Below are 16442 nucleotides of genomic sequence, written 5' to 3'. Positions count from 1 at the left end.
ATATTTTCTCACTTACTTCTAATATCTGCATGGTTAGATAACACAAGAGGTAAGTGAAAAATGTTTTTCAGTCAGTGAAACCACATGGAATGGATTATCGAGTGAGTGTAGAATGTGTACAGTGTTGAGATTTGGTGTCTTGGCTCTGACCTGGGCACTGCCCACAGGGAAATGTCAGGTTTAGCACATCAGGCAGTGGAAAGTGACAATTGCTTAGTAGTGGGCAGTGACACCATAGCAAGCATGAGTTATGTGGCAACAGGCATGGCAGCAAAAGACTCTGCAGAGCACTGGCATCTTAAGTCCAGAGTAAGCCATGTTAGTGCAGTGGCAGACTCGAGTTGACTGTCTGCCTTAGCTTCATTTTCTTTTATTTGAAAAGAGATAACTTCAGCTAGGAAAACTGACTGGACACAAAGCTCTCACTTGGCATTTGTAGCTAAGCATTACAAAACTTCTGAATTGAATGATCAAAATCACGTATATGAACTGATGTCATTCTTTGCAGATGACATGCATACATACATAATAAAGCGCAATTCCAAAAAAGTTTTGACGCTGTATGAAATGTAAATATCAACTGTGTTTTCTTGGTTTTCCTTAATCATGTGTTTCACAAAGTGGTGATCCTGACCCCATCCTTGCATGTATACTTTAAGCTGCCTTTCAAGGATTTCATACCCAATCGTGATACCATCACCATCATTTTTAGTTGCAGTTTGCTGAATTTTGGGGGCTGCTCATTGACGAATCAGAGACTCCTATGTGAGAGACTGGATGTGCTTAAAGCATGCAGCACGCTGTCCCTTATGACCTTTTAAGGTGCACTGTGGTGTTACTTACGCTCAGCGATGACCAGGGGTGGGTAGAACAGAAAGTAGCCCACCAGCTCTGCAGTCAGCTGGTTGAGAAGGCCACTGGAGATGGTCCCATTAAGAATCACATCCTGGTTCTTCACCACATACACGAGAGAGACTGATGGAGAGCCTGGCTCCTGGTACACACTCTGGATCTGAAGAGAAACACAAAACACATGATTTTAATGTTTCATTTGAATCAGCTGAATTACTATGTGACCCCAAGGTGCAATATTCGAATGATTTTTCAATGCTTTATTTATAGCAAACACATGAACAGGCAGCAGTGGGCACATGTATAATTCAAACATTCATAGAGAAATATCTAATGGTATCATACCAGATGTCTAAGACGCCCATAAAGAATGCATTACCGAGCTCCAGACACAGTATGACACTTTGAATGAACAATGTTTTCATTCTTTAATAAGACCTACGTGGCACTCTGAAAATAATGTGTTTGAGTCACCATAGTAAAGTGGATGATGATGCGAGATACCAGGAATTTCCATCACATTCCTCCTTGAGTGTTAATATTTCAGAGGATGAATTATGAATGGACTCCATATCTGCCTCTGCTTGCGGAGACCTACTTTATGATTATGATGGTGTGTGCATGTATGTCCTGCAGTCATGAGAGGACCTTGATAGCCGGAGAGAAAGAGATAAAAATGAGAAAGAGGCAGAGAACAAAAGGAGGAAAAATAACTGAGAGGGTGTAACCTGTTACAGCACAGTGGAAGAATGAGCTTTGATTGTGTCTCCAGAAATAAACCATTACAGGCCTCTATAATCATTCCTTTCTTGAAGTGTAAATTGCAAACAAACCTGTCTGACCTCTGTGACCTGAAAAACTGCAGAGCAATTTTACATTTTTTATATATTCATTTGCAGTAAAGTACTTTTATTGTGGAACAGTGCGGCCATCATGTAGCAGCCACCTAACAGATTGTATGCTTGTGTCCCGAATTTTACCTCCAGCTATATTATTCACATTAGCCTGATTAGCATGCTACATACACATACAACATAGTTGACTGTCTGCATTCAGCACTAAAAATAGCCTCCATGAAGCCATGTAGTACCTCCACAGTGAGCCTGCTGTATGTCTCCAGCACTTTGTCCTGAGCCTCATCATAGGCATTTTCCAGCCTCTGCTCCAACATCTGGACAAAACTGCATGAGTAGATGTTATCTGTCGGGCCAACGAATCTCAACACTGAGAGGGAAAAGAAAGAAAATTATATTTAAATGATATTGACATGGAATTTCATTGTAGACAGAAAAAATGGCAATTACTCCCTACAAATCAGCACTTTGTTTCCAACACTATGCCGTGCATGATTTGTACTGTTTAAAATCTTCTAAGTCTCAATATATTAGTCGATACAGTGGGTTTGTTGATTGTTGATAAGCAGAATGGTTTACAAACCTTCTAATGCCATATCTTTCTGTGGCAGTAAGCCATGCGCAGCAGTATCAAATGCTTTTCTGAGATCAAGAAATACCCGCACTCTACATTCATTATTTTCTGTTGGGCTGCTGCAGGTCAGATTTCCTCCATCGTCGCTAGTGAAGTAGGTCTACAGACAGAAGCGCTGGAAAAGAGCTGAGGAAAGAGAAATTACTTTGCTCTACAGCAATCTATTTCATCGAGCTGTATCTGGAATCTGTATCGGGGCTCTGTTTTTGGTATTAATAAAAGTAGCGCTCTTGATAGATGTTGTGTGTGTGTGTGACCGATAAACCTCAGCGATGAGAAAGAGAAAGAGGATTATCGCCACTATCTAGAATGAGAACAATGAAAAGAGTAGTTGTCTATCAGCGCCTCGCAGCTCCGCACCGGGAAGGAACAAGGGAAGGGTATACAATATTGAGTCCATCAGCAGATTATGGAGGATGTTATTAATGTTGTCTCAGTCCTTTTACCACGGTCGCTCTCCGTTCTCTCCCTGCACTCGTCCTCTACTCTTTCAAAAAAAACCTCTTAAAGGATGGGATAGGAGAGGTGGAACAATATTCTGACCTAAATTTAAACGCTGTGGTGCTTATGAGTGCAGGCTCTCCAAAAAAAAAAAGGCAAAAAAGACTCTACATCCTTCACTGGTCTCATAGTCTGCTACGCATTGCAGGCACAAACAGTGTTGACCCAGTTGGTAATCTTATGCAAATTGTGTGCTGGGTGGTAAATTGGAATACACTGAGTATTTATGGTTTATGAGCTGAACAAGCCTGAAATGGATTTTTGTTCTTGCCTCAAGTGCCTACTTCATACACAGCTGTACACAAACATGGGAAGTCTTTACTGTGGTATACATCACACTACAGGCGATAAAATATGTCGTCTGAGGGCGCAGCACAGATAGTTGCTGATTCTGTTTGGTAATTAAAGCTACATTATGACGCCAGCTATTGCTGCTATTGTTAACAAATCCCTACGATCACTACGAGCGATCCTTTTTACAGGACATGCGCTGTAGTCATTTGACCCATCGTTAATATAAATGTATTTATTAGTGCAGCTTTAAGAAATACTAATACTTTACAGAGTGGTTTTAATTTACTCAAAAACAACACTGCAAATTGGAAAACTGAAAAACACTTTAAAATCTACAATTCTTAGCTGAGAAAAATAATGGGTTTCCAATCTGCGCACCTATCTTTTAAATAACAATTTGTTAATTGCACTGATTTTCCTTCCTTGTTTCCCACAAGACTCGATTTAAACGTGTGTGTGTGTGTGTGTGTGTGTGTGTGTGTGTGTGTGTGTGTGTGTGTGTGTGTGTGTGTGTGTGTGTGTGTGTGTGTGCCCTGAAATGTGTTTTTTAAAGAGGCTTAAGAGGCTGACTAAATGAATGGACCAATTTGCCTTTGCTCTGCAATCATGGGAGTTTGTATGGGATTTAGGGTATCAGAGAAGAGTAAAGGAGAGCAGACATGTAATCAGAATTTTCTAATTTTGTCTCTGCTCTACTCTTCCCTTGTGTCTCCCTCTCTCTACTCTCATTGCATTTTCTATCGCTCCGCTCTCCCTCTGCTCATACATGTGTTCTCTCCCTCCTCCTCCTCTCTCTCTCTAACCTCTGCTTATCCTTATCCTTATCCACTCCACCTCCAGACTGAGCATCATCAGACCATTTTTGTTCGACTCTGTTACGTAAAGGCTGATCTATGTTATTTTATTTTCCATCCGGTTTCATCACCTGTTTTCAGCTGCAGGTGAATGTTTGGAGTGGGCACCCAGGTTGCCACAGGAACCAGAACTGCCTTGACCAACGGGGTGTGTTGCCTGATCTCTGACAGCAGCTTGTCAAAACCGTAGACATTCAATGCCTCAACCACCAAGGAGGAAATGTAGACAGTTTTGCCGCTGGTCACGTAGTAACCCAACGTCACGTTGTGAGGGCTGCAGTCATCACGTTCCACCTGTGACACAGAGCGAGAGAGAGACAGAGAGAGGATAATTTCATTTTTTTTTATTACACTTACATATGCTTTTCAAGAGAGGCTGCGTCCCAAAAACATGGTGCTGCTTGTATGTCTAGATGATCTGTGTTCTCCTCTCAAAGCACACACACTGCAAAGAAGAACCAGACAAACAGTATCAGAGAAGAAATCAGCGCTACCAGATGAAACGAGCTCAGGAGACTCCGCTGGAGACAAGGTGTAAAGCCCCTTTTTTCTAACAAATGCTGTGCTTGAGCTATAGGTTTAGAATACAAATGCATCAGACTGAGAATATTTCTAATCTTTTTAAAGCCAAATCTGCCTTGAGGGAGTTTTTTAGTTTGTGCCTTCAACAGTCATAAATCTGACTAAGTGTGTCCTGGAAAAACACACACAAACAACAATCGGTGGTGAGTCAAGGCTCGTATTTCTGGAACTATACACCGCCCACCTCCCTCTACCCTCCACCTTCATCCACACTGAGCAGCTGTGGCTGTTGTTACTATGGCTCTCTCCTCTTTGCTCACCCTGCCTTTCCTCTCCTCTGTAAGCTGGCTGCCCCAAGCTAGTCTTTTTCTAAAAAAACACATGCCTCTTAGTGAAACTGTATCTCATTACCTCTCCCCCTCATCTCCTCTCCCCTCCCCTCCTCTCCTCTCCTCCCTTTTCCTCTCTGTATCAACAGAAATTAAACAAAACTCACCCTGTTTGTCAAACGGTCCTACCTGCCATTTTATTCAAGTCACTTCCTGTTGCAAGCACTTGCTAAAGCTCAAGCCCCAGTTTATCAAGCAGCCCTTTATTTGTAACTACACTCAGCAACATGTTCTTTAATTCCAAGAAGTGACCTTTAGGTTTTGCATTTTATTAAAAAACAACAACAACAACAACAACGAGAGAACATTTGAATCTCTCACTTTAAGTCTTAATTTAAATGGAATGATTAAGAAATTTTAATAATGTCCAATACCACTGACTGTAAGGGATGTCCTCATGTCCAACATCTGTAAGTGGACACTGACAGAATAAAGTCACGGATTTCATATTTTGCTGAAAAGTGAAACAGTTTTATAATACAATACTCAGACCATTAAACATTTTGGGTAACAACCCCCTGTTTAGAATTTATTAGAGTAAAAACTATTAATAATTGGTTTATAACACACTACAATGTAGTTCTAAGCAGATATGAGGATTTTATATGAGGATAGTGTTTATTGATGTCTTTGTTAACCAATAACTCATTCTATGACGTATCCATAACTGGTGCCTACACAGTTAGTGTAGTTAATAACAAGATAACAGCTGTTACTCATATACAATTAATACATATTCTGGGAGTTTTAGGCATGCACAAATCTGCCTTGGAGTGATTTATATATATGTATAAACAGTTAATTAATGTGTTAAAACAATATGATAAGCCCATATATAAATATTATATATTATAAATAGCATACAAGCATTTTAACATGTAACAGTAATGAGCATTAGTTGGTATGTGGACTAATTTGAAGAACAGACTCAGGATCTGTTTCCATCATAATGTATAAAATTCTATATAAGACGCACATTTAGCATCAACAATTAAAAGTACTGCATTAACTGCAGTGTCCTATCACATGCTCCTGACAAGTTATCTGTAGTTAAAAAACACAAAATTTGTTGTATGAATAATCCACGGACATCTGCACACTCCTGGACAGTAATAGATATTGATATGATGATTGCTAATCATGTGCTATAGGATTTATATATTCTGAGGATTTTTAAGGATAAATAATGCTCTGTGCTTCTAACTGTGCTGTTATCAAGAATCCTCTTATGGGCACTTCATAATGGAAGAAGAGACATAATTGCCAGCAAATATATTATTAACACTAAAATGTTTTATATACCTCTTTGCAGTTACAGTATAATGTGTTCTACTATGTTCTAAACCATTCATCAATTGTTCATATATCACTTACAAATGCTGAACCGGGGTGTTACAATAAAGTGCAGCCCATTAAGAATTCCTAATGCACCCCGCACAAGCCGCAAGGGTTTTATTTCACTGTTGCTTTGCATAATTGTAAAGCAGAGTTGTACCTAATAAAGCCAAGCAGACACTGCCCTTGCCCTCTGCTGTCGCTTCTTTCTTCCTGCCAACATTTTAAAGCAGTAAAACTGGCAGATTTTGCAAGCAATTATGGTTAAGCACATTGTTCAATGATGCAACACATTAAATACTGCTGCATGCTAATTTCATGCTGTTTGACAATCACTGTCTCTGCTAACGCCAATATTTGCCCATTAACAGTGTTTCAAAACATTGCTTATGTATCATGCCTTTTAAAGCTCTGGCCAATTTTATACCTTGTTGGGGCTGCTGCTGTCTCTCAATAGACTCATCCAGATTGCCAAATAGTTATCTGATGAAGAGGATGAGAACTGAGGAGTGTGTGTGTGTGTGTGTGTGTGTGTGTGTGTGTGTGTGTGTGTGTGTGTGTGTGTGTGTGTGTGTGTGTGTGTGTGTGTGTGTGTGTGTGTGTGTGTGAGGGGGTAGATGAAAGTGGACTGGAGCTCAGAGACACTGAGTCACTCCCTGTGCAGGCTCACAAACAACTGGATAAAAATAGAAAAAGCAGGCAGATGAAGACAGAAGACAGACAGACAGCAGGATGAAGGGAGGCAGGTGGACGGACAGAGAGGCGGGCAGGCACAACAGGCAGACCAGCAGACAGGCGAGACAGACAGGTTGGCAGAAAATCAATCGACTTAAACCGAGGGTGCAATCAGATAGGGGGGAGATGGTGGAAGGGAGCAATACAAGAAATGTAAACACTGAAAGGAAGATTGCAAGAGAGCGATCGTTTCAGAGAGGGAAGAGAGACAGAGAAGATCTAGAGGAAATACAAATAGGCTCGGTTGAAACGAAAAATAGAGAGGCTGGACAAATCAAAACAGAGACGAAAAGCATCCACACAGCAGCCAAATGGAAAGATCACTTGACTGCACTGCTATGATGCAGGAAAACAAAAAGAATCATTTATTATGGATGTGTGTGTGTGTATGTGTGTGTGTGTGTGTGTGTGTGTGTGTGTGTGTGTGTGTGTGTGTGTGTGTGTGAGAGAGAGAGTGAGTGTGTGTGTAATCACCTCTCTAAGCAAACACTGCTATTCAACAGGTTATTTCTATTCAGACTTGAACGCCGTCTGCATTAGTCACCTCTCTGTTTGTCTCTAGCACCATTCAGATGAGTCCTTGTGAGGTGAATGAGCAGGACGAGAAAATGATGAATGCTGCAGAACATTGTAGAATGATGACACACTCAAGAATGCGATGTCGGCACATATGAAGAGCCAACGAGGTGGCAAAAATGAACATGTGAAAATCGGGCTTTAATGAAGCAGAAAGATGCTGGCGGTCGACTGTTTCACATGAAGAGTGTGTAGACCTGATGGAGTTAGCACTGACTATATGGAAAGCAAAGGTGAAGTTGGTAGATTATCAGCTAAAGCTTTATTGCCAGCAATAGTCCGTACTTACGAGCCACTGGCATGTGGTTACTAGCCTGTTACCTTTATTTACGGGACACTGAGCCTTGTTTACTAGCCACTGACTTGTGTTTACTGACCTTTAGGCCTTGTACACAAAAAGCACATTTTCTTCTGAGTCTTGGCCTCTTGTTCACAGCGTTTTAGGTCACTGAAACAGGGATTTTTTTTTAAACGCCTTCTGAAGGGCAGATTTATCAAAACTCCACTGCATCCATTTGGCATTTAAAACGGAGAAAATGGGAAATGATGACATGACCTCAATTTGCATATGCCTATTATTGCTTGGTGTATTAAGCATGTGCTAAAAACAGCAATAATGGTGGGAATACATTGTTATTTTTTTCTTATTTTTTTTCACAAACTGATATATATCTGTTTAGAAAAGTTTCTGTATACTGGTGGACAAGGCTTTATTTACTTGCCGCTGGCATGTGTTTAGCAGCCTATGGCCTTTATTTGCTAGTCACTGGCTTATTTCTACTATCCACTGACATGTTTTTACTTGTGACCTTTTAACCACTGTTCACTGGCCCCTGACCTTTATTTACAAGGCACAGACCCATGTTCACCAGCCACTGACCTGCATTTACTGGCCACTGATCTGTGTCTACTAGGTAGTTGTGTTTACTGCCCACAGACCTATGATATATTAGCCCCTGATCTGCAGTGACTTGTCAGTGATCAGTGTGGACATTTTCCAAGAAGCATGACTACCGAGTTCATAATTCAGCTGATACAAATGAATCATGTCTAGGTTTTACTATTTTACTACTTACCACATTATCCTGATGAACACTGCATTGTGTTTACTAGTTGCTAAGAAATTGTCTGGTCACAGATTTGTCTAATAGTCATTGACACATAGACTGATATGTGGTAGTTATAGTGGTAGTATCTCCTGCTAACCTGTGCACGTGTCACTGAGCTGCGGTTACTATAGCTGAACCTGTAAGAGACACTGACCTGTGCGTAGGCTGTGGAGTCATTCAGAGCTCTCTGCAGGGCATGGCTCAGTCCCTTAGAGAGGTTCTGTTTCAGGATCAGGTCCAGGCAGTTCCTACGCAGCTCGATGGACAGAACTGAGACGGAAAAATGATAAAATTCAGAATCACTGAGTGTGTTTATATTTAGCCTGTAACAAATCTCAAATACTAATAAAATGCTATATTTAATTGATCCCCCAGCACCATGGAGCTGGTAGGGATTCAATATCTTGCCTGAGGACACTGAAGGACACAGGAGCTTGGACTTTGGCTGCTGGTTTAATGTCTGCTTGGTCACTTTGTAAGCAGCTGCCAACGCCAGAAAAGGCCTCAGCAGTGTGGTAAATGTAGTCAAAGGTTACACTCTCCAGCTTCTTATTAATGTAAGTGTTTATGCTCGAGGAAAATCCGTCCTTGCTTTAGTGCAAGTTTTAATTAATATTCATGCATGTAATTACATCTTGGACACATAATAGGTACACTGTGGCTGAGGCTCGGAAATTGAGTTCCACAAGTGTTCATCATTACCTTGCAATCATTTTTCCAGAAGACTGGCTAAAGCCTGCCTGTACGCAACATCAAGTATGTTGTAGGTAATTTGATAAGAGACATGCAGGACCCAAAGTAACAGAAAAGCATTGTTTTGGAGATCATTTAGTCATTCATCCTGCTCTTTTTACTCTCTGTTCTTTATCTCCCTCATACATCATTATCTTATTATTCTACTCCAGATAAATCGTAGTGATGAGCTTTCAGTCTCATACCTGTTCTGACCCAGTACTTCTCGGTCACGTTGCATGGTAGAGGGCCTTCCTCTGCGCTGGTACTGGATGGAGGTTCTGTGGTCATGGTGGGAGGCGGCATGGTTTGGGCTGGAATGAACACAGTGGTGGCAGGTGCCTTTGTTGATGTGGTTGCAGTGGTAGTAGTGGTGGTGGTGGCAATAGTTGTGGTAGTAGTTGCAGGTGTAGTTGTAGTAGTGGTTGAATGAGTAGTGGTGGTGGTGGTTGGGGGGACAGTAGGAGTGGTGGTAGTAGTGGCAGGTGTGGTTGTAGTGGTGGTTGTAGGATGAGTTGTAGCCGCTGTGGTCAGTTTGAGGCTCGTTGTTTGCTGCATGGTTGTAGCGGCGGTGGTATTTGGTGGTACTGCTACGTCGCTCCCAGTGGTCATCACCTGTGTCATCATCTCAGCAGCCGTCACAGTAAGAGTGGTTGTTGAGGGCGTCGTCGTGGTTACTGTCGTCAGCTGAAGGCTGTCATTGGTCACAGTGTCCTGGCTCGTGGTGTGAGAAACGGTGGTGGATGCTGATGATGTTTGTGCTCTTACTGTGGTGGATAACGGTAAAGTTGTGGTGGTGGTGGTGGGTGATAGAGATGTGTTAATGGTGGTGGTTGATGTGGTTGTGTGCCGTGAAATGTTTCTGGTGCGCACAGGCATGGTGGTGTTCCATTGGTGGGTGGAGAAAGGGCTGGTGACGTTGGCAGGAAGTGTGATGTCGTGGTCGCCTACTGTGGACAGGAGTGACTCTGGGACAGTGGGGAGATCCCAGGCTGGCAGGCTGCTCACGGACTCCTCTGCAGGGAGGAAAACATTTGGACGTTCAGTTATATTAAAAGACGTCTAATGATATTCAAAAGTTTTTGTATTTGTCAACTAATCCCTTGAAAAGGTCAACAACCAACAATCAATATTACCACATACTGTCTGTGAAGCCTGATGCTGTTATTCTTCTGTGTATTAGAGCTCCATTGTTATTCATAGCTATTGAAAACACATCAGTGAGCCACACTGTTACACTGGCTGACACGTTTCTACATTATCATGAACACACAATGTCGTTATTTTGAGTCAATCCCACATGCACCACCTGGTTGCCATCAATACTCCATAGAGAAAATGTGTATTCATCAGTAGCTGAAAATAGACCCAAACAAATGTAGTATTTACTCCAGTTTGAGTAACGTTTGCTACACCTACAGCTTTGTGCTGTTTGAGGAAATTCTTTCTCCTTTTTTGAAAATGAAACTAAATCTCTTCTCTATGCTAATGCATTGTTGTTCTTGGTCTTTTTATGACATTTGTTGACAAGAACAAAAGTGTAGAATATTGCAAGTCTTATCCCTCTATGTATATCTATGTGATAGTGTCATTTAGATTAAAAAAAAAAGAGTAAACAAACCTAAGATGCATGCAAAGAGCCATTCACCCAGTTCATTTCCACATGGACACAGATGCAGAATGAGATGATGAAGCAATGCATCTTAAATACACTTAAAGCAACAATGCAAAGGCAACAAGGAAGATGAGGAGGTTATTGCCAATTTGAAAATAAGATGAAGTGCACAGGAAATAAAAATCCAATTTCACTGTGCAAACCAAAGAAATATTTTAGTGTCATTTAATCCATCTAAATCATCTCCAGACAACATACTGAAATCAGACACATGTCGATGAGAGGAGTAAAGAGGTGGGAGTGAACAAGAGGGAGGCAATCAATCCTTTCAGACTGAGAGATCCCGATTCCCTCTTATCCTCCCCACATCACAACGTGACAATGTGCTGGACTGTGACTGTGATGTGAATCAATGCGAGAGGAAATACTGGCCAATGGGACGTGAACGTTTGTTCATTCTTGTGTCAGAAGCTAAAATACAAGTGGAGGAAATACCTTGTTGATGATGTCACTGTTATTGTGATGAAGGCATGACAGGAAGTGGGGAGACATGGAGGTTGTGGAATGGGACAAGACATGGCGGTGAAGACAATGATGATGATGATGATGATGATGATGATGATGATGATGATGATGATGATGATGATGGTTGTTTAGGTGGCTATGATGAAAGCAAAGCTGTACAAGCTGTATAAATATTTCAAGATACAAGGCTTTTAAGATGTGGACACTATTTTGTAATCCCACAAAATATAATGTCATGCTAATTATATGAACCTTGGCTTTGGAAGTCTCGCTACGTTACGACTGTAAGAAGACACGACCCTCCAATGCATGTGGCATCAAAGCTTGACAGGCATGCTGTGCCTAGTTATGGATGCTAAGCTATTTTTGGCCAATTGCTGTTCAGAGAAGGGTTTAGCAGGCAATCAAATACACTGTAAAAAGTCCAAAATTGAAATATGTTTAAATGAGAGAATAGCCCTGCACCATACCCAAACTGGAGTTGCTGTTGGAGGAGTTGCTGTTGACAACGACCACAGAGACGTTGTCTGATGCTGCTGTCTGACTCTCATTGTTACTGGCTGGAGAGGAAGAGGAAGAGGAGAGGGAAGATAAGGAGGAAGGCAAAGAGGCTGCTTTTGTTGTAGAGGAGGAGGCGGAAGAGGAGGAGGCCTTGGATGACGATGAAGAGGAGCTTCTGGTCCAAGCAGCTTTAGACAGCAGTCCTAAAGGCTTTCCTAACACTGGTGCCTGCAGCTCCACTGTCTCTGCCAGCATGGTGGGGACTGATGAGAAGGCTTTCTGCTCTCTTTGGCCCACTCCACGCATCTGCACCCTCCGCTGCCCCAGCCAGGCAGCTGGGTCTTTGGACATGCCTGGCAGGTCACCCCCCTCTGTTTCCCTCTGTCTCCATTCAGCCCCAACTTCAGCCCAGGTGCCGGTTCCCGTCAAAATCCCAGTCTCAGCAAAGACTTTGCCACCTGCCCCAGTGCGCACTCCTGCTTCTGTTTCAGTCCAAACCACTGTTCTGGCCCCGGCAAACACTTTACCCTCAGGCCAAGCTCCAGGTCCAGCTCCAGGATCGCCATCAGCCTCATCCATCGCATCACTGTCTTTAGCCCAAGCCCTGTCTCCAGTCCCTGAGGTGGCTGAGAGGTTGGAGGGCACTGCAGGGTCCAGAGGCAAGACAGCCCGTCTCATTGACTCATGGTGACCTCCCTCAGCTGTAGGAAACATGAGGGAGAGGAGGATGGAGGAAGGGGTGGGTGAAGGAAAAAGCAGAAATAGTGTTTAGTTTTACAAGTTCTGGGCAGCAGAGATATTGTGAGCAGTCTTTGACTCATCCATCCCACAGGCTGGACAACGACTTCACTCTCAGTTCTTTGTCTAACTCATCTGACATGTGCCTTTCCATGCACACAAACACACACGCATGCACACACACAGCTGGAGGCCTAAAAACATTAGTCCTCATAATGCCACCACAACTGTCCAACTGCCAGGAGATTTAAATGTGCTCTGCTCACACCCATAATGAGAGCACACACACATCTCTTCTACTCTTGGGCAAACATACACATATGCATATTCTTCCCTTTTCTCCACTCTGTCTCACACACGCTTATCTGAAGGGATTAAAGGAAATTCTAAATTGTGATTGTGGGACATTAGTAATAATGTCTAAAGTAGGTCACTTACTGTATGTTTTTGGAGGATAAAGCATAGGGAATTAATTTAGATGTTCCAGAGTGCATAAATTAGGACACACGCGCACACATCCACATACACACAGCTGTGTTCAGCTGTGATTTCACAGATACTAATCTGATCTGTTAGGTTAGCCAGGCAAGCCTGTGGATTTATTATTCCTAGAACATACACAACCACTCAGGCTCAGCTCGCAGCTCGAAGCTCGGACGAATACTGATGACACTGAAATATTGTTGCTACGCAAAGTTTGGTGTGAGCTATTTGTAAGTAAAGTCATTTTTCATTTTTTTTAAATTTGACACCAAATGAGTCAGTTTATGGAAATAGAGCAGCAAAGATAGCATCCAGTTAAAGCATTTAGCTTTGGCCTTTATCTCCATTCTGTGAACTGTCTTCATCTTCTCTGTAGCCTCAACAAAGCCTGAAGGTTTGGCAGACTGAGGCGATTATTGTGCCTAATACATTCAGTCTCAAAGGCACCTTGCTTTAGTGGGATTGAAAGATGAGAAATAACAAGGCTGGCCGTCTGACTGGCTCACTGGCTGCCTCACCGGGTGACACAGTTTATTGCATCTGCTCATTTGTTATGAAGTAGAAAGGTTTGGCGTTGGCATCGCTCCAGGCTGACGTTGAGTTTCTCCTGTTCTCGACGTAAAATATCATAAGAGGGAAGCGTGGGCCAGGCTGCATTTTTTCTTCATTTTTCTTTATTTAAGCGCACACTTCTTGCAAATGTGTTAAGCGTGCATGTGTGTCACACACTTCCCACGCTCCCCATGTCTCTGCAGAGGATTGGTTAATTAAAAGACAGTGATTGTGAGCAAGAGAGGCTTTACAGAACCAGCTCCAGGCTTAGCTGCTGTATATCCTCTGGACACCTCCTATAAAGCATTTCAACCACCCCGTTATTAACTACCACCACTGAGCAATCTGCTCATTGTTAAAGGATGTCATATCATAAACGCCATTTAATGGAGGAAATGAATCTATTGACAGTTTATATTTCAGCTTCTTCAGGGTCTGTGTTGTGTGCCAGCATCCAGAGCTCCATTATTTAGTTTGAGAGAGGAAAAGAACAACAAAGCTACAAATGGCAGGGACAATCACTTGGGCACCACAGGGTGACCACAGGAATATGCTTGTTAAACTTTACTGAAATGTTACTGTATATTTCTTTTTGCAGCAATTTATCTCATCAAGAACCACTACAGCTTTTCAGCATGTAGTGTTTCTTTGCTGGCTCTAAACAGATGGTGATGTGAAAGAGACTCCTGCTAACATCATGTTCAAAGCAGGACTGTTTGATATGCTGCAGGAGTATCTTCCGGACATAGTGCAGACCTCTCTCCCACAGATGAAGACACCTGCTCACACAGTCAGCAAAAGACCTCAATTAAAGCTGCGCTGAACTGTACTGTACATAGTAATTACCTAACAATGCACATATTGTCAGGTAATATCTGTACACTAATGGAATATTAAAGCTGCACTAATCAATATTTGAACAATAGGAGTCACCTGTAAAGACAAACCTGCAGAGAACTGTTACCTGATTTTGTTTTTCCTCTCAACTATACAGACATTTGAGCATCTTTTAGCTAATTGTTTTGGTTCTCCAGCCCACACATTCCACTCTGATCAACCTTGTGATAAACAAATTGCGCACTACCTTTCCAGCACCAAAGGGCACACAACTAAGGTTAGCAACTAGCGGGTGAACATGGTGGAGCATTTAGCAGCTGAAGAGTAAGATATTTCCCTCGGGAACTGGGGGGACCAACACAGAGCTACAGTGAATACTGGATTTGTCAGGCATAAATATTACAGTGAATGCTAATGTTGTTCAGTGACTGCTAAATGTGTAAACAGGCAAATTGTTTGACATGATTCACCTCAACTAAACAATGATAACATGTCAGTGTTATGTTTACAGCTTTTTCTGCTGCGCCCAAGTGACCTGAAACTGAATGCATGCAGCTTTTTATAATGCCTCTTTCATTCAGAATATTGGTTTCTATAGAAGCAAGAGCTAATTGTTCTCTTAGGCATTTTATTTTTGGTGTTGCCTGCTCTGATTTGAGTACAAGTTTATTCAATGTTTTCTGCTCTTTTATTGAAAAATCTTTTAATTTTTTTGTACTTTCTTACAATGTACCAGTGATTCTTGGCCTAGGTGTTTATCTTTATGTTTATGTTTCTAGTTATTAGGAATCGATCTGTTGGAATGGGACGATGAATCGTCTGGGTAGATGGAGGGATGAATGAATGGATTGATGGATGGTGGGATGGATGGAAGGACTGTACCATATGCATAACTGTTAGCAGTGTTTTGAGTGTTTTCTCCTCCAACAGCTTGCCACCTGCTCTGGCTGAGAGCAACATATGTGACTCTATCATCAGACCTCTGACAAAACGCTAGGAAAGAAGGAGCTCCACTGAGAACAAATATGGACAGGATGAATGGATGGGTGGTGGATGGTTGGTAGAACAGAAAGTGTGGATTAAAGATGGATAAATGTGGATCAGAGCAGGACTGACCCGCTTTATGTATTTGGACAAAACACACAGGACATTTTTTGCCCATTTCTGTGTGAGGACATTCAGCTTAGCATAGCAGATTATGAGAATCATCACATGGAAACGGTGCACAAAGAACTACTGGCCATTTACAAGGCTTTAGACTAGTGTCATATTATGTATTGACCATAGTGCCTTGCCAGCTGGCACTGTGTCCACTGATGCCCTGCTGAATCTCTGTAGATGCCAACACAACCCTGTAAAGCCCTGCCAGGTCACTACAAGCTTTCTGACCATTCAGATTAGCCATTTCCAGGTGCCCATGATAATGTAATGGTACAAGTCTACGCTCTATGGCCCTCCTCAGTCCTGGTTAGTTTACTTGAAGCTGTGGGCCAAGTAGTGTCCATGCCGCCACCCTGACTGTGAGCAGGACAGGTGGTTAGGAAGTGTGCGAATGGTACTGAGCCAACTGGTCCTCAGCTCTGTGAGGCTCAGGGAGAAAAGTCAGGGGGGGAGTCTGGTTAGCTGAATCTGCCAACTAGCCAACTGGTGGCAAGTTTTCATTGCAGATATTATTAAACAGGACAGATGAAAAATAACACGTCTTAATCTCGGTCGAAGAGCTGTCCTGGACATGATTTTTCTGTAAGACTACACCAGACTTTGTAGTGTAATTTATAAGACTGGGCAGCAGTACAGAGCTGCA

General features: G+C 42.2%; 1 protein-coding gene across 4 annotated transcripts in view; it reads right to left on the bottom strand.

The window, feature by feature from the left end:
• Positions 1-16442, bottom strand: part of kiaa1549la (KIAA1549-like a) — a 109251-nt gene that overhangs the window by 55037 nt on the left and 37772 nt on the right. For all 4 annotated transcript variants that reach the window (XM_070971532.1, XM_070971527.1, XM_070971530.1 and 1 more), the window contains exons 2-7: positions 11998-12729; positions 9594-10403; positions 8810-8925; positions 4061-4283; positions 1943-2076; positions 844-1012 (exon numbers count right to left, since the gene is read on the bottom strand). In XM_070971532.1, the coding sequence (XP_070827633.1) occupies positions 844-1012; positions 1943-2076; positions 4061-4283; positions 8810-8925; positions 9594-10403; positions 11998-12729 (2184 nt within the window). The remainder of the gene's footprint in view (positions 1-843; positions 1013-1942; positions 2077-4060; positions 4284-8809; positions 8926-9593; positions 10404-11997; positions 12730-16442) is intronic.

This window comes from Chaetodon trifascialis, chromosome 10, assembly GCF_039877785.1.
Source record: "Chaetodon trifascialis isolate fChaTrf1 chromosome 10, fChaTrf1.hap1, whole genome shotgun sequence".
Lineage (NCBI taxonomy): Eukaryota > Metazoa > Chordata > Actinopteri > Chaetodontiformes > Chaetodontidae > Chaetodon > Chaetodon trifascialis.
The sequence above is the reverse complement of the archived record's forward strand: the minus strand, read 5'-3'. Positions and strand labels throughout refer to the sequence as shown.